The 20,587-nt window shown below is 40.9% G+C and overlaps 1 protein-coding gene across 3 annotated transcripts in view; it reads right to left on the bottom strand.

The window, feature by feature from the left end:
• slc22a18 (solute carrier family 22 member 18) overlaps window positions 1-20,587 on the bottom strand; it is a 182,068-nt gene that overhangs the window by 66,446 nt on the left and 95,035 nt on the right. For 2 of the 3 annotated variants that reach the window (XM_060911733.1, XM_060911735.1), the window contains exons 5-6: window positions 6,936-7,045; window positions 3,834-3,932 (exon numbers count right to left, since the gene is read on the bottom strand). In XM_060911733.1, coding sequence (XP_060767716.1) covers window positions 3,834-3,932; window positions 6,936-7,045 — 209 coding nt within the window. The remainder of the gene's footprint in view (window positions 1-3,833; window positions 3,933-6,935; window positions 7,046-20,587) is intronic. The other variant, XM_060911734.1, reaches the window with a different exon arrangement.

Below are 20,587 nucleotides of genomic sequence, written 5' to 3'. Positions count from 1 at the left end.
ATTTCATCCCCAATCCATCCCCAATGAGCATGCCTGTGGCAACGGTGGCAAGGAAAAACTCCCCCAGATGACGCGAGAGGAACCAGACTCAAAAGGGAACCCATCCTCATTTGGGCAACAACAGACATGACCACAACATTAACAGTCCCAAAATAAAGTCAGCTTTGCCGATGCCACAAACCCCCCACTGACAGAAACCCAAGTGCAAAACTGTGCACGACAACCGCAGTCCCAAAGTCAGCAAGTCAACTGCAGTCCCCAAGTCAGCAAGTCAACTGCAGTCCCCAGCCACAAAAGCACCACTGCAAGAGTCCAGAGCGTCCTCCAGGCGCGACCCCCAACTGTCCACATGGGGCCGCCCTCCACAGAAGCGATGCAATGAGACTCCAACCAGACACAGGGCACCAGGATGGATCAGGCAGGTCTGAGGAGCAGAAGAGGTCAGCATCTCAATCCCAGGAGCGACATGTAACTCAGGAGGGACAGATCTGGGGGGGAAAGGAAAAAAAATAAAAAATAAAAAAAACCACACAGGTTGTTAGGTATGCCCAATGTCACCTAAATAAGTAGGAACAGTATACATATTGCACTGAGTACAAGCAGGGACTCTGGCAACTAACTATGACAGCATAACTAAAAGGGGAGAGCCAGACGGTAACACAGGCATGAGGGAGCCCCGGGACATAAAGCAGCCAGCCACTACACCGTCAACAAACTCGAGTGAGCAAGCAAGTGGGGGACTGACAGCATCCATACATCCCAGTTTACCAAAACACTACGTCTGAGGACCTTCCAGATCTACACCTTTACCTCATAAACACCATTAACAAAAGGCTTGACTAAACAGATATGTTTTCAGCCTAGACTTAAACACTGAGACTGTGTCTGATTCCCGAACACTACTTGGAAGGCCATTCTATAACTGTGGGGCTTTGTAAGAAAAGGCTCTGCCCCCTGATGTAGCCTTCAATATATGAGGTACCAGCAGATACATGGGTGCAAATATAAAATTTTCAAAAACCTGAAAAGTCTGACAAAGTCAGACGTGCATGGCGCAGCCATGCGGGGGGGGGGGGGTTACAGGGGGGGGTGAGCCCCCCTTAGGGCTCGAAAAAAAATTTAAATTACAAGTTAAAATGGTTGTCTCTCATGCAATCATTTATAATATTAACAGTTATGATTTGCATATTCACATCAAATGTTTAATACATTACATCAATTCATCTGAAATAATATTTCAAGTACAAGGCTTGATATTTCAAAACATCTAGCAACTACTAATTTAAATGTTGAAACAACCATTTTTAATATGCTTTTGCTGTGATACCTTTTTTACAATATTTTCACAGCTTGAGTTAAAATAAGGGGCCACATGTCTTGATGTCCTCAGAAACTCCTGGATTTTAGCAAATAAGATTCAGCTTTTTCCATATATATTATATATATATATATATAAAAAATAGTCTATTACTGACTACAAATGAGTTTTCAACCTAACAAGCACATTAGAAAAGATGATAAAAAAGCTAAACTTATTTCAAGACCTACCTTACTTTTAATCATTGAAAGGTAATCAAATGTCAAAAAAAAGTTTATAAAAGCAGATACTTGTGATTAATAATTTCAATTCTAAAAGAAAGCACACTGCATTTGCACATCACACAATATCAGATGACAATTTAAATGACCAATAAATGTTTTGAATTCATTTATTACTCCATCACACAAAAATCAGAAAAGTGCACGGCCAATATCATTAATTTCAAAATTCTTTCCTTAGGAGCAATACTTGCAGAAAACACCTGGGCCAAAATTATCCATGACTTTGCATTTTGACCATGTGAAAGTTACTGTTACTTTGTTTTGATACGTTTCCACTGACAGGAATTGCCAGCAGAGCTCTCACTCTTTCTCTTCTGGTTTTTATTGTTGCCTTTCTCTAAAATTCTCTTTTTCAGCCTCATCAACTTTGCAACTCTTTGCCTTCTTTTAAGTCCCTTCTTCCCGCTGGAGCCGTACTTGATAGTCTTTGAACAGCAGTCACAATACGCAACTCCCGGGACGTCCGGTTTTCTCAGCCATATTCCCCATTTGTCACCGTTTTTGTCACAATCGCTTAACCATTCCCATCTCCATTTATTTCTAGACGTCTTTTCTAATTCTTTTGTATTGGAGCCTTCCGATAAAAACTTCATTTTGACACATTTTGATCAGCAACCAGAGGCAAAGCACGTGGATCTGTCGCAAGGGAGGGAAGCAAAATAAGGCTTATAATAAAAGCTGGAGTTTCATTGGACGGCAGTTAACAGTGAGCCAATCAAAAGCACCGTTCCAACTTGCAACAAAAGAAACGGTGACTCATGGGAATAGCTGTGCTGATTTGGTCAAACAACGTGCTACGTGCGTGAAACATATCACACATGTATAACACCATGAAACAACGGGCTAGTCAGGACCGCTCATCGGTGAGCGGTGTATAAATTGAATGAGGTTTGTGGCGAAGACGAGATGAAAAGATTTGTCTCGTGCAGAGACTGTACCGCGGTAACCCAGTAATACGCCGAGACTGAGACAGTGAGAGGGCCACCCCATACCCCCCGAAAATCTCAACGGATTTGCACGATTTGGAAAAGTGACTTTTTCAGAACCGAAAAAAACGGAGCTTCCGGCATATGCCGGAAAACTTGCACCCATGCAGATAGCCTGCACCTTTTGATCCAAGTCGGCATGGCAGGTCATAGAGGACCAGAAGTTCACTCAGGTACTGTGGTGCGAGACCATTCAGTGCTTTAAAGGTCAATAGTAGTATTTTATAATCAATACGAAATTTGATTGGGAGCCAACGCAGTGCTCCCTATTTTCTAGTTCTAATAAGGACTCTTGCTGCTGCATATTGAACTAACTGGAGCTTGTTTATGCACTTATTGGAACATCCAGACAGTAAGGCATTACAATAATCCAACCTGGAGGCAAGTAGCAATGGTCTTGAATTTCCTCCATTTGTACACAATCTGTCTGACTGTGGATTAATGGAGTCCAAACTCTTTCGAGATGGTTTTGTAACCTTTTCCAGCCTGATGAGCATCAACAACGCTTTTTTTGAGGTCCTCAGAAATCTTTTGTTTGTGCCATGATACACTTCCACAAATGTGTTGTGAAGATCAGACTTTGATAGAGCCCTGTTCTTTCAATAAAACAGGGTGCCCACTCACACCTGATTATCATCCCATTGATTGAAAACACCTGGCTCTAATTTCATCTTCAAATTAACTGCTAACCCTAGAGGTTCACATTCTTTTGCCACTTGCGTGTAATATTGGATGATTTTCCTCAATAAATAAATGACCAAGTATAATATTTTTGTCCCATTTGTTTAACTGGGTTCTCTTTATCTATTTTCAGGACTTGCGTGAAAATCTGATGTTTTCGGTCATATTTATGCAGAAATATAGAAAATTCTAAAGGATTCACAAACTTTCAAGCACCACTGTAGAGACAAACAACCTTTCACACTCACATTCACACCTACGGTCAAATTAGAGCCACCAATTATCCTAACTCCGTATGTCTTTGGACTGCGGGGGAAACCAGAGCACCTGGAGGAAACCCACACAGAAACGGGAAGAACAGGCAAACTCCAGACAGAAAGGCCCCCCGTCGGCCACTGGGCTTGAACCCAGAACCTTCTTCCTGTGAGGCGATAGTGATGACCACTAAACCACTGTGCCGCCTGGACATGTGATTGATTATTTAATTTATTTTTTATTACAAGGTAAGCAGAATTTAAGAAAAACACAATTTAAGAAATGCAATGCAGTAAAAATGTCACTCACCAGAGGGCAGTCCTGCGATTATCTTCACAGTGAAAGTCTTTGCAACACCGGGAAACTTCATCAACCTAACAATCTCCCCCAATTTAAACACAGAGCCAGCTGTATGTGGTTAGACATGCACACACACAGTTTTTCCTGTGAATACTGAGAAATTTATGCCCCAGAGCTATCTCTAGGCCTGGGTAATGTGGAGAGATCTAAAACCTACAGAAATAACTTCCGGGGGGGAATCAGCAGACCTCTGACATTTTTTAGCTGTTGGAAAAAATCAAAATAACTTGGCCTGTCCCACCTGCAACCTTGGTTTTAACTAACTGTTATTTCTCCACTGAAAGCCAGCAGACAAGATGACCCTCTGCATGTCATGGATATGAGTGTGTTTAAAGAAAATACAGCTAAACTTGATGCAGCTTTTAATCATTTCGACTGCACCTCAGCTAAAGGTGTCATCCCACGAACTTGCGGTTAACTACGCGATGGTGCTGAATTCTGCCCCAGCATTGCAACAGTTACTCAGATACAAGGTTCGCCTGCCTCATGTTATCTCGTAGGGAAACAGAACATCATCTCATACACATGATCTTGCGTACTGCTTTTGGTATGTTTTTTGCGTGGAGTTGAGTGTGTAAAAATTGAAGCGTACCTTTTTTACGTGTCAACTATGTGACCGTGATTACATCTCAGAGATGCCAACATTGATAAATGAAGAAAAGTAGCATGTCCGAGTGCAATGAGGTGAAACTGAGTGAAGAGAGGCTTCCTATTATGCCAGGGGCCCCCGGGGGCCACCCAGGCCCCCAGAAACCAAATTCCAGGGAAGCTCAGGAGATGCAAGCTAGACCATTTTGAGCTACTTTTTGAGGAAAATAAATGCAGGGATTAGTGTACAGTATAAGCTCAATTATCCAAACTCTCTGGGGGAAAAGTTTGGCAAAGAGGATGTTCAGATAAAAGGGGTTCAGATAACCGAGCTTGTACTGTAATACTGTGTTTCAGTAGTTTCATCATGATCAACAACAAAAGCCAGAGTAAAAGACAAAAAAAAAATTTATGTAGGCCTTTCAATAACAAAAATACTGTATTTACTTCCAGAACTGTGCACCAGTCTAATACTGGACTTAAGTCAATACCAATGCCCAACAACAAAATTAATACTGTATTTACTTCCTGAACTGTGCACTAGTCTGGACTTAACATTTTGTTGTCTCGACAGCTGATTTGTAGGAATTGTGTTTGGTGGTTTCCGTGTGACGGGACACGTCGCTCCTTCCCCCCATGCCGCACGTCGAAATCGCACCTACACAGAGCACAGTAGGCATGGTGTGGTGATTGTCCAGTTTCAACTGTACAATACATGCTCATGTATTCAGCTAGAAATTGCTATTCACATAGCCTCCTCTTTTTCAGCAGAGACTCAATCATTCACAATCCATAGTCTGTCTTCACTGACTAGTTTGTGAGAGAAATCTAAAGTTTCAGTTCTGGAACACGACCGACAAAGACCGTTTGCTTCCAGGACGAAGACTACACATAACTATTGTGCATTTCTGAGCACTGCATTTAACACACGCTGCGATTGGCCGAAAGCATGACTCAGGTCACCTCTCTGCCAGTAACAACGCAGCTAACATAAGGATACGGAAATTCCCGGAATTATCCAAAATCAGTGTAAACTTATTTTCAGGTCTACAGATAGCAATGTAATTGTGCTTCAAATCTGTAGCTGCTACGCCCAAATCATGTATGTTGGCATCTCTGACATCTACGTGATTAACTGTGGTAAGTAGTCAGTATGATGAAACAAAGTGGCAGCCCACTCCCTTCATGCATATGACCTTGCATGATAACAGGTTGATACCAATGGACATGGTGAGCCAAAAAGTCCAAAATTTGTCAACTATGTGATGTTTAAGGTAGATTTAGCATTGCCAATGCTGCTGGATACTACAGTGCAGACTACAATTCCACCAACAATGTCTACTGATAAAGCCAAATTCTAGACACCAAGCCATTTGATTTTGACTTTAAAGGAATGGCTGCACAAAAAGTAACAGGCTGAGCTTAGTTATTAGCAGCTTAAATATTTTGACTACATTTAGTCCCAAATTAAGATAAAAAGTTGTGTTAGCATTTTCTGTCATTTAGACAAAATACTTAAGGATTACAGCCACCAGGATTGTATTACAGGAATAGATAGTAGCCGGTCACATAGTTGACATCTCACAAAACGATGCATGTGATTAATGTTGTATACTGAAAAATGTAAAAGTATTTGAGCACTGCCAAATGATCGTACCACATCCCAAGTGAAAGGTACTTTCCCAAGTACCACATCCCAACTACTTTTCACTTGGGATGTGGTACTATCATTTGGCAGTATTTATACCAAAACCCAACATACTTCATTTTTGCCAGATTGCCCACCCCAAATTTCTCAGTATTCACAGAAACACTTGTGTACAAATTTTTTCCTGAACATAATTCACATACTGTATGTATGACACGTATCAAGTAGCAAAAGACTATTACTTTCCAAGAATAGCAACATTTACAAATGCCAAAATTCAATTTTAAGAAAGAAAAAAAAAAAAGTATTTACTTTATCAAAGTAGTGTATTTAACCATTTTATGTTTTCTCCCTTGAAACTACATTGTTGCTTTTACATAAATATTTACTTTTTTAAAAGCACTTTTGACTTTCTGTAACACCTCGTGTGTGCAGAAGAATTATTAAGAAAGGCAGACGGAAAATGTTCAATGACTAAACAGAAATGGTGTGAAGTACATACATTTTTGTGTATGGAATGGGCACTGTATTTACAGCTACATATTTCATCTCAAGTATAGTACAGAGACTAGATGGCTCATCGCTTAGGAAATGTGGGCTAAAACATAAAATGGTGTGCTGTGGTGTTCCATTATGCCAGTGCACGCCCACTAATTTGCCAGAGTATGCCTAAATATTCTCTAATGTTCTTAAGGACATATGAAAACACTACATATTGCTACTATATTAAATACACGGTGCATGAATATATTTGTGTAAAGCAACTCCACCAAATAAAAAGACATTATAATATTAAAAAATAATTTGTATCCTACTATTGTTGTTCTTTGTGTTCTGTCTTTTTGTGTGTTTAGGTATGAATTTCAGCACCAGCACAAGATTGATAACACTTCCTCCAGAACCCACATATGCAGCAAACTTCTCCCTGTAAAAACACACACACACAAACATTATTCTCCATAGTTCTCAACGAGATGCTTATCTCATCTGCAAAGACACACAATAGCACACGGACTAATTTTGTGATCCGTCCTGATGCCCTACTTCTGGTTGGCATTCTCATCACCTCACTCCTGCTGAGGATGGCCCCATATGGGCAGCCTAAAGATGCACTTAGAAACTGTGAAGATGGCTAAGGACTACAAGTACCATTATAACTTTAGGTCTGCAGTTGCCACAAAACAGTATCACAATGAAGTCTCCATCAGTAAACTGCTGATAATTTCATCAAAATAGACTTCATGTTAGAATTATAATGAATTTCTAGGTTTACACAGTTGCACTTTTGACTATATAGAGCACAGTTATAGAAGCAAGTTATTTATAAATGACACTAACCGGTGTCACACAGATGTGTTCCCTTTTGAATCTGGTTCCTCAGAAGGTTTCACTGCCACAATCACCTTCTGACTTGCACATTCGGAATAAGTTTTATGATTTATACATAGCTTATAATTTGCTTTAAAAATATTTTGATATTCTGAAAAGTCTGGATTTTCTTGTCATCTTATTTTTTCTTGTTATAAACATGATTTTGCAAATGTTGATACATTATAGAGACAATAAAAACAATTTCAGCCAAAATGTTTTCCTTCTTTATTCCTTTAAAAGGTCAGAAAATGCCATGTTCTTCATATTTCAATTTGTTCTCTTTTTTCTTACTAAAAAAACCCACAAGTGTGAATATAGTTGCTGAAATTAAATATATTTTTGGATTACAATTTTTGGATGACAAAAAAGATTTTAATTTGTGCAATATATTTCTAAGACATCTGCTTTCTTCTGTAATAGAGCAATGAATTGATCATTTGTATTCATGTAACAGTTTGTCCACTGTGTTGTAAAACATTGTACTACATCAAGTAATTATCAATTATAACTCCTGTTTGTTATTTTAGCAACATTATTTCTATATGATTTCAATGACTGGAGCAAGGAGTTAATCTATGCATTTGTTTTGGAAATATTTACCAACAATTAAATTCCACTCAATGTCCATTTTAATGAGTTATGCAAGCCAGTGGACTTTGACCTTGCTGACAGAGCACTATCGACCAATTGAAAAGCACAAATATTTACACATCCGGACATCTATGAAAAGGTCATATAATAATCTGACAAGCATGTATGCATTTTGTCTGTCCAACGGTTGCATGTCCAAATGTTACATGAGCAATGTTGTCAGCAATCTCTTCCAACCTTCAAAATTAAGACAGAAGTTCTATTAAAATTAGTTTTACTGTCACACCACCACAGAGAAGCGATGCCTGCAGGACTTCCAGGTTGTGCTTCCTGGAGAGCACACTTCATTAACAGCAATGCAGGCTTATGTGCATCATAAGCTCCTGATGATGCACGCTGTAGCATCTCCCCTGAAAGATGGTCAAGACTTGACTGATAGTTTTCTTGTTTTATTGAATTCTTAGCCTTTTCCAACCAATAATCCATTCAAACAAACAAACAACTTAAGAGCTAAACAGAGCACAGGAGAAAAATGTATTACTTTACTAGCCAATCCCATGTAACTAGCACCGTACCAATACATAGTAACTTAACAAAAACAATAAAAAGTTCTCCACACGGTGAAAGTCACCTCAAACACAAACACACATTAAACATTTTATTACATTGACACTAACCTTGTGCCGTTTCGGAAGGTGCAAATCATTCACATAAACCTTATTTAATTTAACCATCTTTCTTCCTTTTATTACGTGTCGATGTCATTCTGTTCTTCGCTGTATCTCGTGATAGCCACTAATTCAACCTAGGCACGTAATTTCAAAATAAAAGTCCTTTAAACAGGGCAAATTGTAAGGCATTAAAATTTACAAAAAAATAGGTAGAATAAAAAATAATGGCTTATAGGAATTTAACAGTGCAATGTTTTCTCAACAGCAAAAATATAAATTGGGTCATTTACACTCCCACCAAAATTATGAGTATTTCATTACATAACATGAAGTACAAATAATTTTTACATATGATCTCATTTACAGATTAGGCATAGCACAGGCTTAAGAAGCCTCTAACAGCAGTACCAACTTCTGTACTGGACGCTCCAGTATGGAGGACTTACCTAAGCGCTCACCCTTTTTGTTCAGTCTCTTATCTCCTACTGAGATTTTCACCCTTCTGACAAGTCCATCTTTGCCCTTTACAGTCTCTATGACCCTTGCAAGCCTCCATTCACCTCTAGGTGACAGTTCATCAATGCCCATTACAACATCACCTACTTGAAGATTTCTTTTCAGTGCATGCCATTTCTGTCTTGCCATAATGCTGTGAAGATATTCTTGTTTCCAGCGGCTCCAGAATTGTTCTGCCAGATGCTGCACCCGCTGCCATCTCTTTGTGCCGTACAAGTCCTCTCTCAGAAACGTGCCAGGCGGAGGCAGTGCTGGGCTGGTCTTCATTCATGAGGTGGTTGGGAGTTAAAGGCCCTAGACTGTCTGGACTGAGCAAAGTGTCCACAGTGAGGGGTCTGCTGTTAACTATAGCCATAACTTCATACAACAGAGTTCGTAGTACAGAGTCGTTGAGTCGGTTATGGGAAAGTGCCAGTGTAGAGTTAAGGACACTTCTGACTGTTTTGATCTGGCGCTCCCATACTCCACCTGCGTGACTAGTGTGTGGCGCATTCATCACAAAGTCACACTGCCTTTGGGACAGAAACGTGCTTAGTCTGTTGGTGTCAAGCTCTTGGAGGGCTGCTTTGAACTCATTCTTGGCCCCAATGAAATTGGTGTCCTGATCACACTGGATCTGACGAACAGCGCCTCCGATAGCAATGAAGCATCGCAAGCCGTTAATGAAGGCATCGGTGGACATGTCTTCCAGCATTTCCAAGTGAATAGCCCGAGAACAAAAGCAGGTAAACAGCAGGCCATATCGTTTGTGTTGTTTTCTCCCCTCTGTTGTGACAAAGGGACCAAAGCAGTCCACGCCACAATAAGTGAAGGGAGGGGAAGGCTCCATACGTTCCTCCGGCAGATCACTCATTCGCTGGCCCTCTGGTGGTCTCCTAAGTCTGCGACAAATGACACACTGGTGGATGAATGAAGACACTGTTCTGCTCATACCTGGTATCCAATATCCACTGGATCTGATTTCATTGGCAGTAAAGCCCTTGCCTTGATGCTTGGTCATTTCATGGCTGTTTAGTGACATGATGGACTTTAGGAATGATAATGGGATGTTTAAGTGAATCAGAGAGAAAGGAAAGGCGAAGTCTTCCTCCCACCTTCACAATGCTGTCTGTGTCAATAAAGACATCAAGTTGATGTAGTTTGTTACCTTTTGTCAATTGATTTAACTGTTCAATTTCCTTTTCATATGCTTGTCTCTGCAGATCTTGGATGATGACACGTTCTGAACTTTTCTGTTCACTCACTGTGGAGGGCGCATTAGACTTGATCTGCTTAGCCCGTCGCACGAGGCGGACCACTGCTTTGACAGCTCGGGACCATGATGAGAACTTTGACAGACAATCTGCAATGCTGATTGGTTCTGATGTTGGTAACGCAGATGTCTATAGTGTTTGAGTCTTTCGGATCTCTGGATCTCCTATCTCCAGGTCTGGTATCACATCTTCTGGTGTGGGTATCTCACTTTCCCACAGGAACATGGGACCGGAGAACCAGTCAGATCCAAGCAGCTCAATCACTGTTCTTCCCCGGGATGCTCCGTCTGCAGGATTCCTATCTGTCGGCACATAATGCCACTGCTGAGGGGTTGTGCTATTGCGGATCTTCTGGACCCTATTTGCAACGAATGTATGAAAACGCCTTGAGTCATTGTTAATGTAGCTTAATACTACTTTAGAGTCAGTCCAGAAGTACTCCTTTGCATTAGCACAGCTAAGCTCTTCTCTGAGCATGTTGCTGATAGTAACTGAAACTACAGCTGCTGTCAATTCAAGCCTTGGTATTGTTGTTAATTTCGTCGGAGAGACTCTCGCTTTTCCTATCACCAGAGAGCAGTGAATCTCTCCTCTGTGATCCTTAACTCTTAAATAAGAGCTGTGGTTCTCGCATCAGAGAAGTGGTGCAATTCTCTTTCAATGACTTCTCTGAAATCGACAGGCACATAATATCGAGCTATATTAATCTTTTCTAGGTTTGCAAAGTCATGTCGCCAGCTCTCCCACCATGGCTTCAGTGCTTCAGGTAGGGGGTTGTCCCAACCAACACCTTGCCAGCACATTTCTTGCAAGATCTTCTTCCCAGTAAGGACATACGGCGCCAGGAACCCAAGAGGATCATATATGGAGGCAACGGTTGCCAATATGCCTCTACATGTCCCTGGCTGGTTCACCAGAGTATTGCTGAATCTGAAACTATCACCTTCAGTGCTCCAGTGAATACCTAGAGCTCGCTCTAGCTGAGTGTCTGAGAAAGTCAAGTCCTTCATCTTTGTCTCTATGGCTCGTTCTGATGAGGGTATACTCTGTAGAACAGCTTCACTGTTTGAGATGAATTTGTGGAGACGGAAGCCTCCTATGTCGCATATTTCTCTTGCCTCCTGTGCCAATTGAATGGCCCTTTTGACTATGTTTGTGCTTGTCACGCCGTCATCCACATAAAAGTCCCTTGCTACAAACTGTGATCCAACTGGATGCGAGAGTCTGTTGTCATTGGCAAGGTACTTCAATCCATAATTCGTGCAGCCAGGGGACGACACTGCGCCGAATAGATGGACCTTCATTCGATAATCTTGAGGATCTGTGTTGGCATCTCCGTCTTTCCACCATAGGAACCGGAAGTAGTCACAAGCCTGTTCAGGCACATGAAACTGATGAAACATTTTTTTCTATAAATCACACACAAGTACAATCGGGTGCTGTCTGAACCGTAGGAGTACTCCAGTGAGGTTATTGATCATATCCGGCCCTGGAAGGAGGTGGTCACTAAGGCTCATGCCACGACACTTAGCTGAGCAGTTGAATACGACGCAGCTCGTCAGGCTTTTTTGGGTGGTATATGCTGTGATGGGGAATGTACCATCGCTCACCTGGGATTCTGTCTTCTCGCACCTCTTCCATGTCACCTCTCTCTATGATTTCTTTCATGTACGTTGTGTAGTCCTCTTTGTGTTTCTCATCTGTGTAAAACTTCTTTCGCAGGTGATGGAGACTGATTTCAGCGAGTTTCCTATTGTCAGGTAAGTGTGGTCTTTGCCTAAAGGGTAATGGCATCTCATAATGTCCTTGTTCATTTTGTCTTATGCCTTCTTTTAGTTTCTCTAGGAAAATGAGATCTTCTTGTGACACTGTCTTGTCATCTCCTTTAATGTCTTTAAAGTCTGACTCTAGGACACTAATCACATCCATACAGTGCCTTGAAAAAGTATTCATACCCCTTGAACTTTTTCACATTTTTCCACCTTACAACCATGAACTTAAATGTTTTTTATTGACATTTTATGTGATAGATAGACCAATACAGAGTAGCACATAATTGTGAAGTGAAACGAAAATGATTAATGGTCTTCAAAATTTTAAACAAAAATCTGAAAAATGTGTTGTGCATACAATCCAGTGCAATCAATTGCCTTCAGAAGTCATCTAATTGGTTAATAGAGTCCTACTGTGTGTAATTTACTCTCAGCATAAATACACTTAATACACTTGTTTTGTGAAGGCCTCAGTGGTTTGTTAGAGAACACTGAAGAACAAACAGCATCATGAAGACCAAAGAACTTACCAGACAGGTCAGGGATAAAGTTCTGGAGAAGTTTAAAGCAGGGTTAAGTTATAAAAAAAAATATCCCAAGCTCTGAACATCTCAAGAAGCACTGTTCAATCCATCATTCAAAAATGGAAAAAGTATGGCACAACTGCAAACCTACCAAGACATGGCTGTCCACCTAAACTGACAGAGCAAGCAAGGAAAGCACTGGTCAGAAAAGCAGCCAAGAGGCCCATGATCACTCTGGAGGAGCTGCAGAAATCCACAGCACAGGTGGGAGAATCTGTGCACAGGACAACTATAAGTCGTACACTCTACAAATCTGGCCTTTTTGGAAGAGTGGCAAGAAGAAAGCCATTGTTGAAAGACAGGCATAAGAAGTCCCGTTTGCAGTTTGCCAGAAACCATGCAGGGGACACAGCAAACATGTGGAAGAAGGTGCTTTGGTCAGATGAGACCAAAGTTGAACTTTTTGGCCTAAATGCAAAGCGCTATGTGTGGCGGAAAACTAACACTGTTCATCACCCTGCACACACCATCCCCACTGTGAAACATGGTGGCAGCATCATGCTATGGGGATGCTTTTCTTCAGCAGGGACAGGGAAGCTGGTCAGAGTTGATGGGAAGATGGATGGAGCCAAATACAGGGCAATCCTGGAAGAAAACCTGTTGGAGGCTGCAAAAGACTTGAGACTGGGAAGGAGATTCACCTTCCACACAAGACAATGACCCTAAACATACAGCCAGAGCTACAATGGAGTGGTTTAGATCAAAGAATATTCACGTGTTAGAATGGCCCAGTCAAAGTCCAGACCTAAATCCCATTGAGCATCTGTGGCAAGACTTGAAAATTGCTGTTCACAGACGCTCTCCATCCAATCTGGCTGAGCTTGAGCTATTTTGCCAAGAAGAATGGGCAAAAATTTCAGTGTCTAGATGTGCAAAGCTGGTAGAGACACCGCAAAAGGTGGCTCTACAAAGTATTGACGCAGAGGGGCTGAATACTAATGCACATCACATTTTTCAGATTTTTATTTGTTTAAAATTTTGAAGACTATTTATCATTTTCGTTTCACTTCACAATTATGTGATACTCTGTGTTGGTCTATCACATAAAATCTCAATAAAAAATGTTTAAGTTCGTGGTTGTAAGGTGAAAAAATGTGAAAAAGTTCAAGGGGTATGAGTACTTTTTCAAGGCACTGTAGGTGTCATTGGAGGAAGTTCTTTTACAGAGACTTTGTGACACAGGCCAGTCTCTGTTCCAGCCAAGCTTGGCATTGAGTTGCCTACGACGCTCCACCCTAAATCAGTTCAAACGGCGTAGGGCTCATTGTCTTTTCCTGTTAATACCTGTCTAGGTGTTAAAGCTCTGGGGCAGTTGTACTCAATCAGAAGCCCAACATCACAGGCAAGGAGAGGGAGAACCTTATCAGCGATGGATCTTAAGTGAGGCCATCGTCAAGCCATTTCCTGAGTGGGTACATGATTGCGGTTGCCTGGAATGCAGTCTTTTGTGTATGCAGGAGGAAGGTCAGTGTGGACACCTGAATTGTAGCCCCTCACTCTGAGTCCAGTTACCCTCTCACATTTCACAATCACGTTCTCTCCTAGCATAGTGGTAAGCTTCAGCTTACCAGGTTGTGCATTTGCTTGCAGCTCATTGCTCACCTCATTGTCGATGAATGTGCGGTCACTTTGAGTGTCCAGCAATGCGTAAACAAGCTGCTCCTTTGAGGGATCAGCGGCCAAGGACACCCAGGCAGGGACAATCATGGAAGTGTTGCATGACTGACCCCCTCCGGTGACACTGAGCGCCTTGGCTTCTGTAGTTTCCATGGTGCTTGAATCTGCGTTCGCTGTCGTGCCTTGACCTTCTCGCCTTTCGCGCACCTTGTAGTTCTCATCATGCAGACAGGTGGAGTGTCTCCCCTTGCACACATCACAGGTGAATCGGTAACGGCATTCTTTGGCATTGTGCCCTGGTTTGAGACACCCATAACTTATTTTCCTTCACATATTTCCGTTTGTCATTCAGAGACTGTTCTAAAAAGTCTAGGCATTTAAGTAGTTGATGTTTATTGTTTTTGCACCATGTGCAGGGGGTTTTAGACTTCCCATAGCTATTTGATAAATCATCATTTACAGCTGTTTGAGTGTTGAGGACATTAGCCTTGTTTCCCTTAAACTCCTTTGCCCCTTTCTTTTCATTAGATGAGTAGAGAGCATGAAGTGAAGTAACAGGATTACATGCTATCTCTGCCTCTAGAGACACAAAGTTAGCAAAATCATTGTAGGTGGGAAACACTCTACCATCCATGAGGGCCTTTGTAACTTGACGATTCCAACGCGCTGCCAGCCAATCGGGCATTTTAAGCATCAGCTTTTGATTCTCTTCACAGTTGTTTAATATTTCTAGGCCTCTCACATAGGGCATTGCTTGTAAGCATGCATTCAGAAAATCAGAGAATGTCCTTAGCCCCTCTGCGTCTTTGGGTTGTATTTTTGGCCATTTTGACAGCTTGTCTCTAAAAGCTCGTTGGATTACAAATGGCTGCCCGTATCGTTGGTTAAGCTTATTCCAGGCATCTCTGTATGCCTCCTCATCACTTTTGTAGAATGTGCCTTCAAGGCATTTTTGAGCTGCACCACTGACATTTCTTTAAGTAATAGAGCTTATCAGCAGAAGAAATATTCTTTTGGTCAATGAGTGACTGGAATGAGGCTTGCCATTCAATGTAGTGGATTGGATCACCACTAAACACTGTGGGTGTTGGAATTGGAAGTCTGTGTGTGGCTATGCTCTCTTGAATTGCTTGAGCCAGATAAGAGACATCAGTAGGGGGTGCTGGCCTATTTGTGCGAGGACATTGAGGATCTGCGTGTGTGGAAATTGAACTGTCTGTTATCTAGTTGTATAGGCTGACACACACTTTTCTGTTTGATTTCACGATCATAGATCTCAAGCCTAGCACGAGCCGCGTCCATATCCCTTTCTGCTTGTAGGCGTTCTAAGTGAGCCCGTTGTATTTCTAGTTCCCTTTTATGCTGTTTGTCCATTAACCTTATTTTTTCCTTTTGCTTCATTTCTTCTTGCATAACTCTGTATTGAACTTCTTTTGCAGCAAGCTCAGCAGCTGCTTCAGCTCTTTTAGCAGCTACGCTCATGGATTCAGAATGACTAGCTCATGACGGAGAGGCAGTTCCATATATTGAGTGGGCATAGTCATAGACTAATAGCTGATGGAGATGGCGCTTTTCATTTTCTTCATTGAATCCACCACTTATTGCTGACAGACGCTCCAAAACTATTATTTCCACAATGTCCTTTGTTACAGCCCCACATACATCAATTTTCCTTCTAAGTTCAGTGGATGGCATAACTCACTCTCTTATCTTGCAATAAAGTCTCATTATTGCCTTCATTCTTTTCTCAACATCATCTGCCATAGTGGCCAATTCAGACTCTGATAGGTCTCTCTTTAAATTTTCTCTGGAAGCTCTAATTTGAATTTTCCATTGTTCATATAAACTGAGCAAACGTTTTTCCCTATTAATTGATTCCTCCATTTGATATTCCTGCATTTTCTCCGTGGGTTTGGGCAGACGTTGTGTACGCCGAGGTAGAGCCAATTCGTCCTCATCCTTGCTCATTTCATATTTACGGTAAGTTCAGCTAGTCGTTTTTTTTGGTTTCAATTTGCTCCTTTAATTCCTGCCTAGATATGCCTTCACATTCTCCTTGATGTAGTAAGCCTCTACTTTCTTGTATTTCCGTTTGTAACTTCTTTATTTCTTCCTTAACATCATCCATTTTGCATGTAGTTTCGTCCTTACCGTCTCCGTTGACCATCACACTTGCTACAACTCACTGCTGTTCACGCTGTGCCGTCCGTGAATCGCGTAGGCAGTTCGGTGAGGCAGGTGTAGGTTAAGCTCTTACTGTAGCATCTCCCCCGAAAGATGGCCAAGACTTGACTGATGGTTTTCTTGTTTTATTGAAGTCTCAGCCTTTTCCAACCAATAATCCATTCAAACAACCAACCAACTTAAGAGCTAAACAGAGCACAGGAGAAAAACGTATTACTTTACTAGCCAATCCCATGTAACTAGCACCGTACCAACACATAGTGACTTAACAAAAACAAAAAGTTCTCCACACAGTGAAAGTCACCTCAAAACACACACACACACACACACACACATTAAACATATTTTATTACACTGACACTAGCCTTGTGCCGTTTCGGAGGGTGCAAATCATTCACATAAACCTTATTTAATTTAACTATCTTTCTTCCTTTTATTACGCGTTGATTTCGTTCTGTTCTTCGCTGTATCTCGCGATAGCCACTAATTAAACCTAGGCACATAATTTCAAAATAAAAGTCCTTTAAACAAGGCAAATTGTAAGGCATTAAAATTTACAAAAAATAGGTAGAATAAAAAACAATGGCTTATAGGAATTTAACAGTGCAATGTTTTCTCAACGGCAAAAATATAAATTGGGTCATTTACACACGCTTTGTTCCGAGTTGACTTTGGTAATTAGTTATTTGTAGACATGAAAGTGGAGCAAAGAGAAAAATCCTGAACTTTTGAAAGTCAAACTAAGATGGGGGGCAACGTCCCCCGAAAAAGTTTTAACAACAACATGCAAAACCCTGCATTCTAGTGCATTTTAGTACCTATTTTCACTAAAAGAAGTTATAACTTTTAAGCCTTTTTCTTTCATGTACATTAATGATTAACATGTCAAAAACATCACATTTTAATTCCCCTAGTTAATCAGTAATTTTCAGGAGTGCATTTAGAAAACGCCGTGATTTTCCTGGCTACACAGTTCATTACTTTGAAAAAAAAAAAATCAGACAGTTGAAGGTAAACTCAGCAAAATCCCAAAACAGTACTGTTAAAAAGTAAAGGTCTGTTAGAGTTTCTAAAGCTTTCAGGTTTCAATGTTGGGGACAATGAGCCTCGTTTATCAATCTTTTAGTAGAGTTGTGCGTTTGCATAAGCTAAAGTGAACTAAAAATTTCCAATTCATATTTATGCGAGTTGAAGCCAATTGTTTACATTAGTTCGTATTGTCTGTAAATTTAAACACACCAATGAATACCAAATTTCTCATGTAAATCAGGGGCGTAGCTAGGATTTTTCAGGGGTGTGTGTCAGTCACACACTGACTGGCAGCCTGAGTACGTTATGTAACAAAAAAATAAATTACCATTGTTAGTTTTAGGTAGCTTAGAAACCGGCTCTTCCATTATTGCTGTTTCTTCCACGTTTTCTTGATGTGTTCTAGAAATGGTACTGAAACTTAGCTTCGAAGCCACAAAATGCAACTTTGATGGAAAAAATATATAATAAATTGCTTACCTCTCTTCACGTCGAAAGAAGGAGGAAAGTTTTGCTTGTTTTGACATGGTGAATTATTAACACAAGAGGAAATACTCATAATTCACAACTAATAAGACTGCAGCTACAGTCTTGCGCTTGCGCAGAATGGTGTCAGTCCTGCACACCTTAGCTTGTGCACCTGAAGGCAGCGCGCACGCCTAACGAGCTCCGGCATGCGCGCCGTTAACAAAGAACACCTGTCTTTAATCAATGAACTATGTTTAGGCTATTTAAGGACTGCGCCCATGCAAGGACAATGCAAAGTATTACAGCGCGTCTTGGAACGCGAAAAATCCGAAAAATAAGTTTCTCCATTCAGTAAACCGGAGATTTTCAAGAGTTTTGTCAAATATCCAGATTTCCGGGTAAATCCAGAAGACTTTCATCTATATATTTGTTAAAAGCCTGAGTTTTGTGCACTTTTTTGTCTTGTTTTTGTTGTTTTCCTGCTGCACTGCTTTCAATTTATTCCCAGTGCTTTGGTTATAATGTTAGTGCTTTGCTCATCAATAAAATTACGCACCTGCTCATGTGTATGCCTGACATTTACAATGTGGTTTGTTTTTCATTAAGACAGATAAGTTGGCATTGCAGATCACTGCTGTTTCTGTCATGATTGTTCTCTCATTGTTATGCAAGTCCGCACTAGTTGAGTAAAATTAGGTCATAGTACTGTAGGTGCTACTGTGTAAATGTGGGTCTCTCTCTCACACACACACACACACTCGCACACACTCAGTCCATATTATCTGATTTCATTATTCTCTAGTCATTTTAAGAATTCATTATAATGTTTATAATGAGCAATAGCAATAATAATAAATTTGAAAAGCCTGGACCTTTTTGTAATTTTACCCTGAATGTCTATCCTTGTCCATTAGACTGGTTGAGTAAATTAAGTTCTTGGTGAATTTGTTTTGTAACAAAGCAGGAAATATCTGTATTTCCAGCTTTAAAATGTCTCATGCAAGTGCTCTAGATTAGTATTTTTCTTATTTATTTTGACCCCTTTTTTTCCTCTTGAAAAAGCTCTAAAGCAAATTATAAGCCATATGTAAAATTTATAACTGGAATTTATATATTTCTGTGAAGCTACTGTGTGACAATGTCCATTGTTAAGTGCAGGATACAAATAAAATTTAATTGAATGTATTATCAAATCTCTCAGAACAAACTTTTTGTCTTAAGGCCAATTTATGCTGACAACCCAGTCCTCACAGATGATGTCGCAGATAGCGTCTGCGTAGCCCCCCCACCTTCGCAGACGCCATCTGCGCGCACCTCCCAAAAATTGTGACCACCGCAGAAGTCTCGCAGACAGCGTCGCAGACAAGAGGGCTCTGATTGGTCCACTCTACATCTGCTGTACACGCACTTCCGCTTCCCTACTTTCCCGGTTTGTTTTGTTTTCACGACCGGCATTTTTAAAAACACGAGCGAAGATGGAGCAGCATGAAGAGCGGTTGATTGAGGAAGCACGTACATCTATATGACTCCAGTTCTAGTCATTATAAAAAAAAAAGTTCTAGTCATTACAAGTAACCGGAGGATAAACACTCCACTAACCACACCCACCAACTACTCCTAGCGACTTCGCGCCCCCTTGCGTTGTGCCGGTGAATAACACCGCGCACGCCTATTACTCCCCGCTCAACAATAAATTACAACTGTCTGTGAAAAGCTATCTGCGAAAGTCTTGTCGCAAGAGCATGCAGAGGCCTTTACTCCTCAAAACTACTTAAATAAGACCATCAGAACAGGCTGAAAAATGTGGACAGTGTACATCATTAGACTATGAGGAGCACAGGCATCTTTTCTTGCACTCTTCTGGGTAAAATAGCAGGATACAAGGCATTAATTTCTACCATTTCATGGCAAACCATTTTCTTATCTTGATTAGTCAACTTGCACTCAAATCTACCATCAATGTTTAGATATTAGTTGCAACCAGAAGTTTACATACAGTTTAGAAAAAGACAAAGCTTTTTTTCCCCCTCCATGTCAGACAAGAAAATTGATGAAACTTCTAGATGTGTTACGTTCGTTATGTTTTCTTATTAAATCAAATCATTAGTGTTCTTTTTTCAGACATGTAAAAGTTTTTTCCTTTTTCCTGACATGTTTCGACGGTGTAACTTCCGTCTTCATCAGAGGGTCACCCGGATGTTGGTGTGTGACGTGCTTTTATAATCAGCTGATGTTACGGAGGTGTGATCTCCCTGTCAATATTGACAGGTCGGTCACACCTCCCGCTGTCAGGGTTGCCTCCTCAGGACGGCGCTCCAGGTGTGGGAGAGCATGTATGCCCCCTCATCCCTGTTTATTGTTCTTGGGCTACGCTTTCTGATTTCTATTGACTCCTTAATCCAACAGTGGTA

This window comes from Neoarius graeffei, chromosome 27, assembly GCF_027579695.1.
Source record: "Neoarius graeffei isolate fNeoGra1 chromosome 27, fNeoGra1.pri, whole genome shotgun sequence".
NCBI lineage: Eukaryota > Metazoa > Chordata > Actinopteri > Siluriformes > Ariidae > Neoarius > Neoarius graeffei.
Note: the sequence above shows the minus strand (reverse complement) of the source record. Positions and strands in the feature narration are given on the sequence as shown.